The sequence below is a fragment of the Dreissena polymorpha genome, chromosome 3 (assembly GCF_020536995.1).
Source record: "Dreissena polymorpha isolate Duluth1 chromosome 3, UMN_Dpol_1.0, whole genome shotgun sequence".
In the NCBI taxonomy this organism is placed as follows: Eukaryota; Metazoa; Mollusca; class Bivalvia; order Myida; family Dreissenidae; genus Dreissena; species Dreissena polymorpha.
In genome coordinates this window covers 46,201,179-46,221,768 of record NC_068357.1, presented here as the reverse complement: position 1 = coordinate 46,221,768, position 20,590 = coordinate 46,201,179, and the positions used below count along the sequence as shown (strand labels likewise).

At 36.6% G+C, this 20,590-nt stretch overlaps 2 protein-coding genes across 3 annotated transcripts in view; one reads left to right on the top strand and one right to left on the bottom strand.

Annotated features, from left to right (window-relative positions):
* The first annotated feature begins 4,969 nt into the window (after nt 1-4,969).
* The window catches only part of LOC127873977 (actin, cytoplasmic-like), a 387,026-nt gene continuing 371,405 nt past the window's right edge, over nt 4,970-20,590 (top strand). The window contains exons 1-2 of one of the 2 annotated variants that reach the window (XM_052418084.1): nt 4,978-5,180; nt 5,406-6,020. In XM_052418084.1, coding sequence (XP_052274044.1) covers nt 5,055-5,180; nt 5,406-6,020 — 741 coding nt within the window. In that variant the 5' untranslated portion in view covers nt 4,978-5,054. Of the gene's footprint in view, nt 5,181-5,405; nt 6,021-20,590 lie in introns of both variants that reach the window. The other variant, XM_052418085.1, reaches the window with a different exon arrangement.
* Nucleotides 7,935-17,312, bottom strand: LOC127873978 (E3 ubiquitin-protein ligase TRIM33-like). Its single transcript, XM_052418086.1, has 4 exons — nt 16,850-17,312; nt 15,053-15,614; nt 12,158-12,283; nt 7,935-8,535 (listed from the first exon to the last, which is right to left on the bottom strand). Exons 1-4 carry the CDS (start codon nt 17,176-17,178, stop codon nt 8,515-8,517), a joined length of 1,038 nt encoding a protein of 345 aa, XP_052274046.1. The 5' UTR covers nt 17,179-17,312; the 3' UTR covers nt 7,935-8,514.

The following is a 20,590-nucleotide window of genomic DNA, read 5'->3' as shown; positions in this document are numbered from 1 at the left end:
AATGTTATGTCCATCCGTGTGTGTGTGTATTTCGAGGTTTATGAGGTTAATCCGCGCCTGAGGATGCATTATGTGTGAATCCGGAGTCTGTACCTGCTATTCTACCTAATTAACTTACAAGACTCACGAACATTCGGGCGATTTTTTCAATTATAGCCGCCAATTAAAACTTTTTAGTTGTTACTGAAAGATTTTCAATATTGGTGTGGTCTTTTGTGCGGTTGGGGAAGACAGTGTACCCCGGAAGAACCCCGCCTGTCCGGTATGATGACCACCAACCAATCACATGCTTCCGATAACTGTGACCGAAACACGGGTCGCCTATGTGAGAAGCGCGTGAACTAACCAATGCGCTAATCGGTCAGACGTTATGTATGTTAGAACTTGGTATCATAACGTATGTTAGAACTTGGTATCACCAATGTCCTACCATACATTTGTAATTATTATAGCCCATGCCTTCCAAACGCTGTGAGTTGTTGACAAATATGGCTAGCAAAATGATGGGAGTAATTGACACCTATTTCCTGACAATGTTGGTAGTTTTGTCCTACAAACGGTTTGGAGTTATTTTAACCTTCGCCAAACTCTCTGCGTTTTTGTAGCCTATTCATCACATTAACGTGTTATCAATTAGCTGCCTTCGAGCTTTGGTTCAGGTCACAATATACTAAATAATTTCCCTGTATAATTAAATCTAAAAGCGACAACTTTAAGCGAAAGTAAATGCATCATTTTGCACAAAGATACCCACATAACCATACCTATTCAGAAAGGTCATTCTAAGCTGAATCGCTTTAAGGAATACAAAATATATGTCATGTTCAACCCGAGAAAGAACTTGACACAAATCAAAAATCGTCTGTTTTTGCACATTAATTGTTTCGGCCATTTTCTTGTGGAATGTAACCTTTTTCAGAGCAAATTTGTACGTTAGTCTCTTACTTTATCATATGTCAGAGATTTAGTAGTGAACACCTATCCTTTCCCTTTCAATATCTCCAAAGATGAAGCCAGAACACCAGTCTAAAGTGTATAACATGGCTTGGAGTAAAATATGATGTGTTTTTTTTTAGAGAATACAGCTCCTGACTCGCTTATTTAGTATAATGTAACCTTAACACTGTTGTTCAAGGATGTCTTCCAATTAATTATAAACAATTAGGCATACAGTATAATATACTTATGTCCAGGTTATACTTTTTATATTTTTACGGCGCAGTATATAACAAGTATAAACGAGTTCGTCGTCTGTCACTCTATGCAAAAGAAAGCATTATTTTGTTGAGCTGCTCGCAGTCTGTTCAGGTTGTAAGCTGTTAGCTGCTCATCGGTATCTTAGGGTTGGAAATGAAGCCTTTAAAACTTGAAATTAGTAATAAAGGTATTTATTAAATTTAACTTTCTTTTGGACCTAATGCGTCAAAATACGTATCGAAGTGGTAAATGGTTAAAATATACATATTTATATCAAACAGTCATCTGTTGTTATTCGTTCCACTTGACCTTCCAATATTTTACCGTTGTGGACAAGCGTTCGTCCAATATATTCCACATCAAACGGTCCGTTTTTCAATCATTTCCAAGTCACTTTCACGCACTATATATATGTTGTATTTGGAGTCATATATTGCTGGCATATTCCAATTGGATTCGTCAAAACTGCGTGAGCTATATATATATGTACTCGTCCGAATATATCACCGTATTGTTCACAACGCTGTTAAAGGGATTTGTTCGCAGAGTGTCAAAATAACAGTTTTTCAACTTGTGTCACATAATCAAAACATCGTTTAAAAATGTATGTCAGTGAGCGAATTAATAGTCCGTGGAATTACACTGAAAATATAGCTTCTTGTATGAATAATCACAATTTGAATTTGAGAAATTTAAAAATCGTTACAAACGCGAACAAATTTTTGTATCTTCATTCAGTTTTGTTAAACTATCAAATGCGTTTTATAACAAACCCGATAGCGGCTTGTCGATGGTTTTTAATTTCTGATTTAAGAAAATAAGTTTGAGTACAAATGGTGACCCAATTTCTTTCTTTCTTTCTCTTCTTTCATTTTTGTGTTATTATAATGGAGCTCTACAGTTCCGATCATTAAATAAAACAATTAAAGACATTTACTGACAAACTTTAAAAAATGCCTTGATCTGTGAACAAGTCAATGGAGCTAACTTATTGATATTTTACGATAAAAGTGTGTGTTTTTATTTCTGGCAAGTAATATGGTATGCAGTAAAAACCTATTAAAAACAGATACCGCCACGTTAAGGACAAGATTTTAAAGGTACATTAGATTGCCATTGGCCCTTCGTGTCCAATATAGTTTAATTTACTTAACATATAAGAAACTTTTAAGAGTGCACGACTTAGTATTATATCTCATTCAGAGTAATTTATTTCGCAGTTTATATGCAGACGCGCGGTTATTATTTAATACAAGTTTCACGTCCGAAAAAGCTGTATTGTCGTTTTGGATATGTGCATTTCAGTTTTGGTTGCTTTACATAGTGTAATGCTTTCATCTTGTTATAAAAATTCTCTTTCGATTTACTCTACAATAACACATATATGCGCTATTGTGCTATTTGAATTGTATTTCATGTCTTAGTTTGTTACGCCGGCGTTGCTGTTTAAGTCATCTTTTCAGCTCAAATGACTTTTTATAACTCCAGCAGAACCGAATGAATACATTCGAATATTTCATTGTCTGATTCAAGAGAAATCTCCCAGAAGTTTGCCCGTATCACTGCGTCGGTTTACAGCGTAAAGTATGCAACACTGTTCAGTGTAAGAATTCCATACTACTCTCTGCATTTCATACGACTAAAAGACACTAATTTTGCCCGTTATAAGTACGCGTTAAAATCAATCTGGCAAAATGTTAGGGTCTATACTCGGTCACTTAATCGTCAGCAAATACATAATTGACCAGCGATATGCGTTGATAAAACAGTATTGCTTTAACGACGAGATAACAAACACTACCGAAATAGTATAGTGTCATGACAACAAGGTAATCGTTTAATTATCTAACCACAAATGTTTGCACAGAGGGGGTAATCACGTGACAATCAAAATGGCGATGTCCGTGACGAGACAGGTATTTTTTCGCCTTGTATTTTGTTGTTGTTTTTTAATGCTCTCACTTTCCAGCCATATCAGTAAGAAAGTGCTTAGCGTTTAATTCGTATTAAAATCCGTTTTATATCTCGGCTTTCCTCGTTACGAATGATTTAGCGGGAGCTGTAATTTTGTGATCCCGCTAAGAAATTTCGTACCAAGAAAAGTCGAGATGTAGAACGAATATAAACAGTAAATAAACACTTTCCTGTTAAAATGGCTGGAACGAAAGCGACATTTTTTTATAAAAAAGTAATAAAGGGTACAAAACGGCGAAAAATACCTGTCTCGGCATGTACGTCGCCATCTTGAATTCCTTCAAATTATCACGTGATTGCCACCTCTGGGTTGTCGTACTCGGTCAGTCCGTCTGGAAATCTTTCCTGAAAACCCGAATAGGCTGCCGAAATGTTCTACTTTGATATAAATAAACAGTTTGACGTCAATAATCTATCGTAAAGTATTTTGCTTAGATGTTCAATTTACAAGACGCGATGAGCGTTTTAAAAACCCGCGTCATGCGTAAACGGATCTTATGCCATATGCGACCAGCGCAGCTATAACCCAGCCTGAACATCTTGCAGTCTGGTAGGGCTATACATAATAAGACCATAAAGCATTGTGTGGTTTTATGGCGGACAGCTCTTGACCAGACCATAAAGCCATAAGATCCCCTTCGCATAACGCGTCTGTGAAAGTGTGATTTGAATGTTTCGAACAAAAACTTCGTTTCAATCAAATATTAACATACCACAAATTTTAATGGTAAAGAAACAAACACTTAATAAGCCTTGTGAAGACACATATGATCGTATCTCCTGTAGATTTTTCATTATCTTCGAACACTTTTTTTGTTTTAATATACGTGCTGTAAATAACACACATTTTATGCGGTGGATATGCGACTAACAAGGGTAAAAACAACAATAATAAAACATTGGTTTCAATAAATTTGTAAAAAAAAACGTACATTTTCTAATGCTATTTTTAAGTCAGGAACAACGCTGAATATCTTTGTTATAAAGATATTTCTTGTTTAATTTAATAAAATCCATGTATCCGATGTGCATCGATGTAATTTACCAGGCTTATTCGAGTCTTGTATTTTTAATTAATACATAAGCGAGTGTACACTTGTTGCTGATTGCTTCTTATCCAGTTTTGCTCAGTTGCCTTATCAGGTGAGCTATTATTTTAACCCATTTATGCCTAGTGGATTCTCCCATCCTTCTAAATTGGATCAATTTATATCCAAAATTAGGGATGTCGAGTATATTTATTTCTATATTTACAATATTTTTTATAGAAATTCCTTTAAGCAAACAGCGCAGACCCTGATGAGACGCCGCATCATGCGGCGTCTCATCTGGGTCTACGCTGTTTGCCAAGGCCTTTTTTCTAGACGCTAGGCATAAATGGGTTAAAGGGATGCAAATCTCATAAATGAGATATTAGCATCCGCGCAGATATATGACTTGTTTGAAGCCATAAACTTGCACATGATTATTGGCATTTTCAAATACTGCATTCATACATGTACACGTTTAACTGCCTACATGTTGTGTCGATGGTAAATTACAAGTGAGTGCTTCCCGAAATACTTTGCTTTTCCCCAAATGGTTGATCGAGATAGTGAATAAATGCGGATCTTCACGACCTGCGTCCGGTTCGATCTTTACTTGTTATTAAATCGCAACGAACGCAGTTTCAAAGCAATAACACCATATATGGATGTGTATGACCATTTATGGTTAAAAAATCGCAACCGGATCAGACCTATTGACATCCGGGAAATGACACACCACTACGTAGCTCGAGCGGACGTATATTATAATGAAATACCACTTTGCGGTTCGCTTTCGCGTAGGGACTCGTTTTTGATAGGTCGTGTTTACGTGCTCTGAAAGAAAAACAACTCAAAATGGATGATAGCGATGTTCAAGCTTTGGTAGTTGACAATGGTTCCGGTATGTGCAAGGCCGGGTTTGCCGGCGACGACGCTCCCCGTGCCGTCTTCCCCTCCATTGTTGGCAGGCCCCGTCATCAGGTTAGTTGATTTAATGTGGTATTGTAAATAACTTTAATTAAATAAATATAATTACTTAAATATCATTTGGAATTGAAAATCGGTCAGTCAACGTAAAAGGTTATATAGCGAAAAATATTGTGACTGAACGCAAGAGCATCACATTTAACATTTGATTCTGTCGCCATGTTTGCGGATTGACAAAGAATTAAGCTTGGCTAATTATAAATGTTGTTCGTTCAACAGGGTGTGATGGTCGGTATGGGGCAGAAAGACAGCTACGTGGGGGACGAGGCCCAGAGCAAGAGAGGTATCCTCACCCTCAAGTACCCCATCGAGCACGGTATCGTCACTAACTGGGACGATATGGAGAAGATCTGGCATCACACCTTCTACAATGAGCTCCGTGTGGCGCCGGAAGAACACCCAGTCCTATTGACCGAGGCTCCACTCAATCCCAAGGCAAACAGAGAAAAGATGACCCAGATCATGTTCGAGACCTTCAACTGCCCAGCTATGTACGTCGCTATACAGGCTGTGTTGTCCCTGTACGCCTCCGGTCGTACCACAGGTATTGTCATGGACTCTGGTGATGGTGTGTCCCATACTGTTCCCATTTATGAAGGTTACGCCCTACCTCACGCCATTCTGAGGTTGGATCTTGCCGGGAGAGATCTAACAGATTACATGATGAAAATCCTCACCGAGCGTGGCTATTCCTTTACTACAACTGCTGAGCGTGAAATCGTCAGAGACATCAAGGAGAAGCTCTGCTACGTTGCGCTCGACTTCGAACAGGAAATGCAAATTGCCTCGACATCAAGTTCTCTGGAGAAGAGCTACGAACTCCCTGACGGTCAGGTCATCACCATTGGCAACGAGCGTTTCCGTTGTCCAGAGGCCATGTTCCAGCCATCTTTCTTGGGCATGGAATCTGCCGGTATCCATGAAACCACGTACAACAGCATCATGAAGTGCGATGTCGACATCCGTAAGGACCTCTACGCTAATGTTGTTCTTTCGGGAGGTACCACGATGTTCTCTGGAATCGCCGACCGGATGCAGAAGGAAATCACCGCCCTGGCACCACCAACCATGAAGATCAAGATCATCGCTCCACCAGAGCGCAAATACTCTGTCTGGATCGGCGGCTCCATCCTGGCCTCCCTTTCCACATTCCAGCAGATGTGGATCAGCAAGCAGGAGTACGACGAAGCTGGTCCATCCATCGTCCACCGGAAGTGCTTCTAAATGCCAGCAATATACTGTGTGTATAACTGCACACCAGTTATAAGCAGCTAGGAAACTTACGAACTAAGAAAACACTTTGTTCAACATATACAATTTAAGTTTGTTTTGTAATGATGTTGCGTTGTTTTCTTACACAAACAACCTTGTTCCATGGTAGCCTGTTTGCATGTGTGTTATTGCTGTTTTCAACCCTACTCTTGCGACACGTTAAGACACGACGCCTTGCCGTTTAGTATTAACTGGCTGTCGATTTTTTATTGTTATCAAATTATACCTATGTTATTACTAATTCGTACTAATAAAAATTGTTAATGGGGTGTCTTTGTGACTTCGTGACGAGCCATTGGTAATGTCGGCTCCGGTACTACTAAAAAGAACCCGGATGCTCTTGAGTATACTACAATGTTCCAGGGGTACAAAAATATACTTAAAAAGTACCCCGGGATATAGCCGAGTACCTTTAAAGGTATTTTCCGTTGTTGGGGTACCTTTACGTTTTACCTGAACCGCCAAGGAACACTTGGGCCATAGTGACTCTGTTGATGCGACAATCTACTGATGTAGTTACGTTATGATCGATACTATTGAAGTGCTTGTCATAAATTTCCGGTACATAGTAAGCGCAAGTTAAGTTTTCTTAAAACTATTCGGAAAATAAGGATTTCCGTTAACGACATTTCCGTCAACAAGTGGCCATTTACCATGCGTTTAACAATACGCGTCCGAGTATGTCTTCCGAGACAACTCAACATTGTCAATATGAGCCTTGCTCTTGAAAAACGGGGTTCAATGCATGTACATGAAGTGTCATACCAGATTAGCTTGTGCAGTCCGCACAGACTAATCATTGACGACATTTTACGTTACGCCTAAACTGGATTTTCGTTAAAAAGACTCTCAAACGAAAATACACAAAGCGGAAGGCACTTTCATTAAACCCCATTTTCCAGAGCGAGGCCACGCCAGGTAAGCCAACTAATGAAACCCCAATAGGGATACGCTTAAAATCATAAGTCGTACTTCCGGAAATACATAAATTGACAGTAAAACTGTCAAAATGGAGCCAAGAGAGGTGAATCCTTGTTTAATTTGTCAAATATATGCTCTACTTGGAGACCTTTCTCTCCCAAAAAGCTATCGCAATGCTATTCGACCGCACACACATTAGTTATGGTAAATTTGAACTTAACATAGATTATTAAGATTTAGCCTTTGTAGTCTTCACATGCAAATCAGGGACGACACTTTCCCTCTTTTTGGAATGTATCGTTTAAAGGAAGATTCTTCTGATGAAAATCAGGATTAGGCGGAAAGTGCGGACTGAATACACTAATCTCCGGCGACACTTTACGCGCATGACTATGTGTGGGGATGTAGCTCAGTGGTATAGAGAGCGCTCGCTTTGCATGTGATCGGATCCGGGTCCATCCCCGGCATCTCCACTACATTTTTTACAGAACAGAACAGAACATACTTTTATTACACATAAACTTTACAGTTTCTAGTGTTAAACAAAAACAATAATACAAAATACATGAATATAGTAAGTGGATTTAGCAGAAATGTTATAAAATAGTTATGGATGAACTTTAACTTGAACAAAACTCGTTTTCAATCACATGTTAACAGTGTATATTGCTACATATGGGTGCTTTTTACTACTTTTATAAGCATTAAGGAAAAAATAATAATTGTAATCTGAAGGAGCATAGAATATAACAGTGCGCATCCAAAACAACTAAAATTTAAGTAGCAACGTCACAATTACAAATTAAAGTTGAATTTGTATAATACATCAGCATACTTTCGAAGGAGCACACATTATACATTCGAGTCACAATCACAAAATCAGGTATCGAAACAGTACCGGATAATACATATAATTAATATGAATGCAACATCTATATCATCATATACTAAAAACAATACATGTTCAAATACAGCATATCACATGATGTCTTATTGTATTCAATATGCATTTTAAACTATGAAACAATTACATTGTATAAATTATACATTATTATTGGTATAACGATTGCGAATCTTGAGTGCTTCTGAACTGAACTTTTTGATTTCGTCCTTCACCATCTTGAGTTCCTAGCTTTTAATGCACGGACAAACACTGCTGTTAAAATAAATTATAAAAATAGAATTAAATCTTTAGTTAAGATGAATCATTTAAAGGTTCCTCCCTTGAAACAGAAACAATAAACATTACATTGAAAAGCATTTTATTTTCATCAATATTTTAACCCAAAATGTGTGTTTTATTACAAAGCTGCTACGTGCTGTTACCTGACTAAAATACAATTGTAATTGCAAGGGTTTATCTATAGGTAATTATTCTATTAATCCTTTCCCACTTAGGAGCAAAGTGAAAATGGCATTGTGCAAACAGCATATGCTGTTTTCTTCTTATCAGTATCTAAGGGTAGAAAAACAGCCTTTAAAATTTAAATCAAGTAAGAAAGGCCTTTAATTAAAATTAACTTTCTAAGGGGCTTCAGATGTGTCAAATTAGGTATGTATGAGGTAAAGGGGTAAGCTGTTGCTAATCGTTTGTTCAGCATATCATCAGCGTCACTGAGCAAATGAATGCTCTACATGAAAATAATTGTATTGCAACTAATATGGACCTTAACTACCAAACAATAGGACTTCATTATTGAGATGTGCAAAAAAAAAACATAAACCCTTTAGGCAGCATGTACAATTAGTCTAAAAAAAGCAGTCTGAAATTAGCTTTAAATGTATGTATGCCACCCAAAGTTTGTTTTTTCGAATTGTTTTTTTCGCTATCACCGTAATTCTAACACACTTCTGCCAGTTACTGACAACTTCCCTACTTGATTCACAGGTTACTTACTGCAAACACGTCTGCTAGTTACTGACAACTTCCCTACTTGATTCACAGGTTACTTACTGCACACACTTCTCCATTTACAAACAACTTACCTACTTAATTCACACGTTACTTACTGCTCACACTTCTGACCGTAACTGACAACTTCCCTCCTTAATTCACAAGATACTTACTGCACACACTTCTGCCAGTTACTGACAACTAACCTACTGGATTCACAAGTTACTTACTGCACACACTTCTGCCTGTTACTGACAACTACCCTACTCGATTCACTACCCTACTTGATTCACAAGCTACTTACTGCGCACACATCTGCTATTTACTGACATCTACCCTACTGGATTCACCAGTTATTTACTGCACACACTTCTGCCAGTTACTGACAACTTCCCTACTTGATTCACAAGTTACTTTCTGCAAACACTTCTGCTAATTGCTGGCAACTTCTCTACTGAATTCTCCAGTTATTTACTGCGCACACTTCTGCCAGTTACTGACAACTACCCTACTTGATTCAAAAATTACTTACTGCACGCACTTCTGCCAGTTACTGACAAATTCCCTACTTGATTCACAAGCTACTGACTGCACACACTTCTGTCGGTTTCTGACAACCACCGTACTTGATTCACAAGCTACTTACTGCACACACCTCTGCAAGTTACTGACAACTACCCTTCTGATTCACAAGTTATTTACTAAACACACTTCTGCCAGTAACTGACAACTTTCCTACTTAATTCACAAGCTACTTACTGTACACACTTCTGCCGGTTACTAACAACGTCACTTATTTATTCACAAGCTACTTACTACAAACACTTCTGCCAGTTACTGACAACTACCTTCTTAATTCTCAAGTTTCTTACTGCACACACTTCTGCCAGTTACTGACAACTACCCTACTTGATGCACACGCTACTTACTGCACAAACTTCCGCCAATAACTGAAAACTTCCCTACTTGATTCACAAGCTACTTACTGCACACACTTCTGTCAGTTACTAACAACTTTCCTACTTGATTCACAAGATACTTACTACACACACGTTTGCCAGTAACTGACAACTACCCTACTCGATTCACAAGTTATTTACTGCACACACTTCTGCCAGTTACTGAGAACTTCCCTACTTGATTTACAAGTTACTAACTGCACACACTTCTGCTAGTTACTGACAACTACCCTACTTGGTTCACAAGTTATTAACTGCACACACTTCTCCATTTACTAACAACTACCGTACTCAATTCACAAGTTACTTACTGCTCACACTTCTGCCAGTAACTGACAACTTCCCTCCTTGATTCACAAGTTACTTACTGCACACACTTCTGTCAGTAACTGACAACTACCATACTCAATTCACAAGTCACTTACTGCACACACTTTTGCCAGTTATTGACAACTTCCCTCCTTGATTCACAAATTACTTACTGCAAGCACTTCTGCCAGTTTCTGACAACTACCTACTGGATTCACAAGTTGCTTACTGCACACACTTCTGCAAGTTACTGACAACTTCCCTAATTGATTGAAAAGTTACTTTCTGCCAACACTTTTGCCAGTTGCTGACAAAATCCCTACTGGATTCTCCAGTGTTTTACTCAACACACTTCTGCCAGGTACTGACAACTACCCTAATTGATATAAAAGTTACTAACTGAACACACTTCTGCCAGTTACTGACAACTTCTCTTCTTGATTCACAAGTTACTTTTTGCCAACACTTCTGCCAATTGCTGACAACTTCCCTACTGGATACTCCAGTTATTTACTGCACTGACTTCTGCCAGTTACTGACAACTACCCTACTTGATTCAAAAGTTACTTACTGCACACACTTCTGTCAGTTACTGACAACTTCCCTTCTTGATTCACAAGTTACTTACTGGATACACATCTGCCAGTTACTACCCTTCTTAATTTGCAAATATTTACTGCACACACTTCTGTCGGTATCTGTCAGTTACTGACAACTTCCCTTCTTGATTCACAAGCTACTTACTGGATACACATCTGCCAGTTACTACCCTTCTTAATTCGCAAATATTTTCTGCACACACTTCTATCGGTTTCTGACAACTACCCTACTTGATTCACAAGCTACTTACTGCACACACTTCTGCAAGTTAATGATAACTACCCTGTCTGATCCACAAGTTATTTACTACACACACTTCTGCCAGTAACTGACAACTATCCTACTTAATTCACAAGCTATTTACTGCACACACTTCTGCCAGTTACTGACAACGTCCCTTCTTGATTCACTAGCTACTAACTACACACACTTGTGCCAGTTACTGACAGCTAGTCATTCTATAGACCATAACCACCACTAAGGAACAAATTATCTCTATTCACTTACAATCTCTAGAACATAACCACCCCTAGGGAACTAAATATCTCTATTCACTTACAATATATTGACCATAACCACCCCTAAGGAACTTATTATCTATATTCACTTACAATCTCTAGAACATAACCACCCCTAGGGAACTAAATATCTCTATTCACTTACAATATATTGACCATAGCCACCCCTAAGGAACTAATTATCTCTATTCACTTACAATCTCTAGAACATAACCTACCCTAGGGAACTAAATATCTCTATTCACTTACAATATATTGACCATAACCACCCCTAAGGAACTTATTATCTCTATTCACTTACAATCTCTATACCAGAACTATCCTTATGAGCAAATGATCTCTATTCACTTTTAATCTCTAGACCATAACCGCTTTTTAAGGAACTAATTATCTCTTTTCATGGTATTTTGTGTTTTAAGGAAGAGTTTTCTAAACAACCCAGTTTTGCCAGCTCATGCATATCTTATGCGACACTCTAAGAAGTATGCATGTACTAACTAGTATGAGACGTGTCTCCTCCCCTTTCAGTTTGCGTATCTTGTGTTGGTCCGTCTCCACCTTGAGTTTCTCCCTTACAATGCGCAACTCCTCCCTAAGGCGCTCCTCTTCTGCTTTCTCCGTGTACTGAGGAAGAAAACATAAACATTGAATGAGGATTTGCTTTCAACAGCTGATTTGTGTGTAAACATTTTGTTTAGATTAAACCTATGAGCTTTTGTCTGGGAAAGCAGAGCTTAATGCATGTGCGTAAAGTATCATCCCTGATTGTGTGCAGTCAGCACAGGGTAATCAGGGACGAGTAAAGTATCATCCCTGATTGTGTGCAGTCCACACAGGGTAATCAGGATTATCATCCCTGATTGTGTGCAGTCCACACAGGGTAATCAGGATTATCATCCCTGATTGTGTGCAGTCCGCACAGGGTAATCAGGGAAGACACTTTCTGCTGTTATGGTATTTTAAAGTTAAAGGAGGTTGCTTCTTAATGAAAATCCATTGCATGCAAAATAAGATGGCTTTGTACTAACAAAGCATCTCGGGTGGCACCATATATATATTTCATGACCAAATCAAATAAACAAACAATAAAAAAATATCCAGATATAATTAAATCTTTAATTAAGATGAATCATTTAAAAGTTCCTCTCTTGAAACAGAAACAATAAACATTACATTGTAAAGCATTTTATTTTCATCAATATTTTAACCCAAAATGTGTGTTTTATTACAAAGCTGCTACGTGCTGTTACCTGACTAAAATACAATTGTAATTGCAAGGGCTTATCTTTAGGTAATTATTCTATTAATCCTTTCCCACTTAGAAGCAAAGTGAAAATGGCATTGTGCGAACAGCATATGCTGTTTTCTCCTTATCAGTATCTAAGGGTAGAAATACAGCCTGTCAAATTTAAATCTAGTAAGAAAGGCCTTTAATTAAAATTTACTTTCTAAGGGGCTTCAAATGTGTAAAAATAGGTATGTATAAGGTAAATGGGTAAGCTGTTGCTAATTGTTTGTACAGCATATCATCAGCGTCACTGAGCAAATGCAAATCTAATATGGACCTTAACTACCAAACAATAGGACTTCATTATTGAGATGTGCGAAAAAAACCAACATAAACCCTTTAGGCAGTATGTACAATTTTTCTAAAAAAGCAGTCTGAAATTAGCTTTAAATGTATGTATGCCACCCAAAGTTAGTTTTTTCGAATAGTTTTTTTCGCTATCACCGTAATTTATTGTAATGTACGGTTTTATATTTTGAAGTTCTATCACTACTTTGAATATAACCTCTTCACTCTCTATATAAGTATACATTCCTCATGTATTGAATATATATTGCTGAAACAAAAATGAAGTTTCCACCTTCTCACTTTTATTAACTATTTTCTATTGGAAATATAAGCGAGTTTAAATTGATGTTTGGCACAATGCTCAACAAAAAATGACCTCAATTGTCAAACAGAAACAACATAAAACATGGCAAATGCAATGCTTAGAAGAATAATAGATACAATTTGAAAATTTATATAAAAAGCTCTATCAGGGGAGACATAAAAAAAATCCGTTAGTGTTTTTTATTATTATTTTTCATTGTATTTCATTGCATTTCCCAATGGTAGTTAAGTTAATTATCTGGCATTCAGTTAACCATTTTACACTTTTGCTTGGATAAAGCTGCTTTACCAGTACTAACTACACACACTTCTGCCAGTTACTGGCAACTACCGTGCTCGATTCACAAGTTACTTACTGCACACACCTCTGCTAGTTACTGACAACTTTCCCTGCTTGATTCACAAGTTACTTACTGCACACACGTCTGCCAGTTACTGACAACTACCCTAGTCGATTCAAAAGTTATTTACTGCATACACGTCTGCTAGTTACTGACAACTACCCTACTTGATTCACAAGTTATTTACTGCACACACTTCTCCATTTACAAACAACTACCCTACTCAATTCACACGTTACTTACTGCTCACACTTCTGACCGTAACTGACAACTTCCCTTCTTGATTTACAAGTTATTTACTGCACACACTTCTGCCAGTTACTTAAAACTACCATACACAATTAACAAGTTACTTACTGCACACACTTCTGCAAGTTATTGACAACTTCTCTCCTTGTTTCACAAGTTACTTACTGCACAAACTTCTGCCAGTTACTGACAACTACCCAACTGGATTTACATGTTACTTAGTGCACACACTTGTGCCTGTTTCTGACAACTACCCTACTCGATTCACAAGTTACTTACTGCACACACTTCTGCCAGTTACTGACAACTACCCTATTTGATTCACAAGCTTCTTACTGCACACACTTCTGCTATTTACTGACATCTACCCTACTGGATTCACCAGTTATTTACTGCACAAACTGCTGCCAGTTACTGACAACCTCCCTACTTGATTCACATGTTACTTTCTACCAACACTTCTGCCAGTTGCTGACAACTTCTATACTGGATTTTCAGTTATTTACTGCGCACACTTCTGCCAGTTACTGACAAATACCCTACTTGATTCAAAAATTACTATCTGCACACACTTCTGCCAGTTACTGACAACTACCCTACTTGATTTACATGTTACTTAATGCACACACTGCTTCAAGTTACTGACAACTACCCTACTTGATTCACGCGTTATTTACTGCACACACTTCTGCCAGTTATTGACAACTACCCTACTTGATTCACATGTTACTAAATGCACACATTCTGCCCGTTACTGACAATTACCCTACTTGATTCACAATTACTTACTGCACACACTTCTGCCAGTAACTGACAACTACCCTACTTGATTCACAAGTTACTTACTGCACACACTTCTGCCAGTTACCGACAACAACCCTACGTGATATACAAGTTACTTACTGAATTCGAGTGTATGTGTATTATTTCTTGTCTGTCTACTTGCCCCAATCCTGAGAGGGTGGACAGGGTTTGTTGAATGGTTGTGTCTGGATTAAAGGTTATTGTCATCTCATTCTTTGTTGTCATGGCTTTTAAAAATGCTTCTGTCTTGAGTGACTGGTCACAGCATTTTCTGTACTTGATAAAAGTCAATACCTCACTTTTGTCTTTTCTGCGTAGCCAATCGTCTTTTAAGCATGTTATATTTTCAATAGACCTTGTGCAGTTTTCAATGTCAGTCTGAATAGATGTTTTCATGGTGGCCAGCAATGCATCCAATGCCTGCTTAGTATTCCTCTCAAGTTGATCCAAAGAATCATTAATTTTCTTTCGTAAAGCATTGATTTCTTCAAGAATTTTATTGTAAGATTTCTCAAGAGACTTCATATTTTCCTCAAAGTCATCTTTTTTTTGTATCAACTGCTGATGTTGTGTATCAACAGTTTCTGACAACTGCTTGAAGTCTCTTTTTTGATGAAGGTCTTTTATTTTGTCAACTATGAGCACAACATGACTGCATTTCCTGAATAAACAAATCAACGTTATATCATATTGGTGTTTTTCTAAGAATTTGTAATATGCTTAGGTATTTAATTTATGTTGAATGATATTATTTTGTCACATGAACTATCTTCTTTTCTTATTAGGCTATATTTTCAAACTGAAATACGTGAATCGACCTTCCAAAATAAATATTAAATATTTAAAATACTTATTAAGACCAGAAGGGCAAATATTACTTAATGTTTTATTTTCTACACGACCATTTTGTAGACAATTATTTTTGGTTTTGGTAGATTATTTATTTGAAAACACAAGTGGTCACCGAGATAAATATTTAAAATACTTTGAAGAAGAAGCAGGGGTATATTGACAGTCTGTTGGTAAGATGGTATTAAGGTTGGTTGGTCCACCAAAGACCCTTAGTTTCTGTGTGATACCTAATGAATGCTTTCACCTACAAACATGTTATGAAGGTCACTTGAGAGGAAAGTAAGACACATATGAATTTTAAGGTCAATATCACTGGGGCTTCTTACAATGAATGTGTATCCGCACAATATATTGAGAATGTTTTGATAAAGTGGTTACCTTGGTGAAAGGGATGAAGCCTGTTGATTTTCAGATAACAAGGTCCCTGGTCAAGGTCACCACAGTTTGGAACTGACAATTTATTTCAGCTCTATATTTTGAGAATACTCTGATATACCATCATGCGAATTGGTATTGTGGTTAAATCGGTGAAAAGGGAGACGCATTTTGATTTTGGTGTTACCAAGTGAAGGGTATACTTGTGAGGGAAGACAAAAGCTTTTTAGTTAGTGATTGGTCAAGGTCACTACCATAGCAGATGTTTATGATGCTTTTTTGATAGCTAAGTATAGGGAGCTTATTTGTTTTACAATTATATTTTTTATGATTTTGTCAATAAATGTACTTTAAAGTATATGCTTATATGACAATGTGCGGCTATAATTAAATTGTTACGCTTAACTATGGTGCATCATTTTGTGGCGAGGGACGCGGGCTTTTTAATCGCACTGGTTTTGTAAACTTTTTATTTGAATTCTAGGAAGATGGCACGTTACAAGTAGCATTTAAAATTAAATTTAAGAAGAAAAAAAACAGGTGAGCATACTTGGTCTCATAGGACCCTCTTGTGTTATTTGTTAAACATTGGAAGAAATATAAAGGTCGGTCAAAATGTGTTTAGACATGTGTAAAACAGATATAGATAAAGAGTGCATCTATACTTACTTATGATTGCGGACATGGCAGACTTGACATATCAACTGTCTGTGGTCCTCACAGAATATTGTCAGTTTTTCTTTCTTGTGCTCCTGACATTGCTCTTGTTCATCCACAGTAATCCGAGGCCATTTGCTGATTTGTTTCTTGCCCAAAATGGCATGCTTCTTGTAAAGCAAGTTATGATGCTCCACACATTTGTTACAGTACAATTTAGAACATTCCTCACAGTAAACATCAGCCTCAGTGTTTCTGTCATTTTCCTGACACGGGAAACAAGCAAAGTCAAAGAACAAGTCTGATCCTCTATTAATTGAACTCTCCAAATTTGACGCCATTTGTATCACTGTGAATAAGTTCTTTCGTTGTTACTACAAACATTGAAATTCAATCTAAGTAACCTGTGAGATCCGGTCTTGTGACTGTTAATCGAGTCTTCGTGTAGTTGTTTAAAGTTTAAATATCATATTACAAATATCAGTGGTTTAAATAGCAGACACGTTAAACTATTGGGAGTATGATACGGTTAACAAGTTAAAACTCTGTTTATGCTGTTTACTTTTTTAAGTCTGATAAATAATCAATTCATCTACAGAAATACCATATATAGTTTTGATTTATGGTAAGAGTTAAATTTCAGGGAGCTAAATAAATGTTTGTATGTAAAATGTAAATGCAGATTGCAAACAAACTTTAGTGCAATAATCAGACACACTGAAATTTAGGACTTTAAAAATAGTCAGAAACTTGTTCAACAATGTAAAAATTGAGTAAAATATACACACAATCTTAATTAAATGTGATCTGAAACTTTTAAGAGGGTAACGTCCAACGATAATAATCAAGCTATCAGCTCACCTAAGCACACAGTTCTCCTGCGTAGCTATTTTGATATTACTGTGGGGAGGTCACTAAAACGCATACGGAAAAATGCAGTTTTAATAGCGGGTCGTTTCTATAGTCAATTTACCATTAAGATTTGGGTTATGAAGCAATAATATGTCTGATCCATCATTAATGTGTACGAAATAATTGGCTGTAGTATGCCGATCATTTGCGCATCTTCTGTATTGCATCGTGGTTGATTTAGCTCAAAAAGTACACATACAGCCACACGCCACGCTGTTTAGTCACGTGATCATTATATTCGAAACACAGTACACAATATGGTATTGTCTGTAAATTTTGTGAAACCTGCAAACTGCTTTTATCTTAAAATGTGTGCGAACAAACTTTAAAATATTTTTCTTTGAATTGATGAATTTAGTATAATAAAATATAGTCTTTAAACGATTTGTGAACGTGTCATACAGCACAAGACCACGTCAAAGACGTAACAGCAAAATTTAATAAAATCATATAAGGCTAATTATAATGAACCTCTTAAAGCGTCGTTCGACGCGAATCGATATTTTGGGAAACTACGAGGATTGCTTATATAGCTAAAAAATACCTCCGCATTTGACGTGAGCGTATATGGTCGAGTGGTAAAGTCGGGAGACGTTTTACTCCAAGCCTCCATGACTCAAGGGGTCAGTGGTTCGAGCCCTGTGGAGGTTAACGTTTTTTCTTCTTTAAAAAAAATTGTATTCTTATTTTTTAAAGGAGATTTTTAGTTCAATTGTATAAATTTAACAATAGAAAACATTTAAAGCAGTTAATGACAAGCTTTAATGCATGCAAAAATCTGTTGGACGGGCCCGTTAAACTACAACGAGAGACATGTTTACTTTATGTAATAGTAAACACAAAAACACAATTAATTTGTCATACACAGCGCAGCTTTGCAGTTGTATGAATTAGAAAATAACGAAATCCAGTAAATATACGTTATGTTCTATGTAACCAACAGTTTCATAGCTTAAGATACTTTGCACCATTGCCATGACAGAATACACACATCTTTGCATCGATGCAAAAAATACCTCATTGATGATAAAGAGTTTTAAAGACAGAACAAGAAGTATACACACGTAATGATAATGAAACTTGAAGCATTTCTAACCGCTTTTAGCACATGTCTAATACGAAAGTTTAAATACGTTCAGTCCTGATTGTTTGAATAGACTTATAATATGTTTATAACTAAACAATGCGGATTTGACTTGGTAATTTCTTGAACATTACGAAATACTATGCTACAGTCTTCACAATCAAAATGTAAAGTGGGCCATACAATTGCAGAGCGGTGAGCTGATCAATGTTTTGACAACGACCTTCATCAACAAAGACCGTGCTGGCAAATACCTCAATGTTATTTCAATATATTCATTCAGAGGACAAAACTTGTATGTCAATACGCATTTGAAAATAAATTTTCCAATTCGTGCGACATCTATAACTGTCATTTATAATGCATGTTAAAACCAGATTGGAAGTCAGACAGAACTGTTATGTTTTATACTTTTGTCACTTCGTCAGACGACTATTGTTAATGGTTCAAATTTCAAGATATTGGACAACAGAATTGATCAGATTTGAACGCATCAAATTAAAATATCTGTAGTTATAAATCCATAAAGATATCCAATTTAGCCATTAACGTCATCATAAACATCGTTACATGAATGGGACTCCTTTATAGCATTTGAACGGATATGTTTACAAGGTCATAAATAACTGAATATTTAATAAAATAAGCATAATACAGTATTGCATGTAGAACATCTTCTAGCCGAATAATGATATTGACAATTTCAACATCGTTAAGTGGGTGTTTAAAAATTGAGCAACGTATTCATTTGCCAATAATAAATACATTGACTTTGGCAAATACCGCCGCGTTTATACACGATTAATGTTATATAGTAAGAACGCAAACAGGGGAGTAACTGACATTAACTGGCTTTTCATTCATTTCTCTGATACCTTCCTTCTGAAAATAATGACGTTAAATTGTTCGTGTTCTTTTTTAATTTGCTAATTATACACGTATACACGTATACTTTTTCTCGAACGTCTTGCGACATTGATCGCAGTAATATTTTAGTTTAAGTGCCCGAAAACATTTACGTCAATAGTATATACAGTACTGGTGGTTAAAGTTTCGATTGAATTTTATTGAACATCAAACATGTCTGGACATGCGTCTTTACCGGTAATGTACCACGTTATATGGGATTGTTTTTGTAGTTGTTAAAATTGACCAATTTATTAAAATAATCTGGTTTTAAACAACAACGTGTATTGAAAGCATCTGTACCCCGTAAATAATTCACCAAATCCTTGTAATTTTCAGCAATGAAAATGAAGTCGATTTGATTGAATTTTATTTCCTTCGTAAGATACACCTGGCTTTAATAAGAGTAGTTTTCAAATACAATGTTAAGTTTCAACAATAAAAGTACTAATAACAATTATTTATATGTATACCTTAACCAACACTTCCCTTTACTGAACAGACAATTAGTTGCATTATATTTATTTCGATCAAGGGGATTTTCCAAAAAGAAATAATCGAGTGTACACGACATCGAGTGTGCTTTTTTACTTCCGTCATTTTAATCATTTAAACAGCATTTATTACATTCATATATACCCTGCTTTAATTTCTATCTATCGACGAAAGTAGTTGCTATTTAAACGTGTACTGTTCTTGATAAATATTATCGAAAATCGATGTTGTTTTAAAATGATTTTTTTATTCAAAAGGCCTTAGAAATTCAATATTCCATACGGTATAAGATTTACGTATACGTATGGATTTCGATTGGTTTGATGGGTCGCTCGCGTGTTTCGTGGCAATATTTA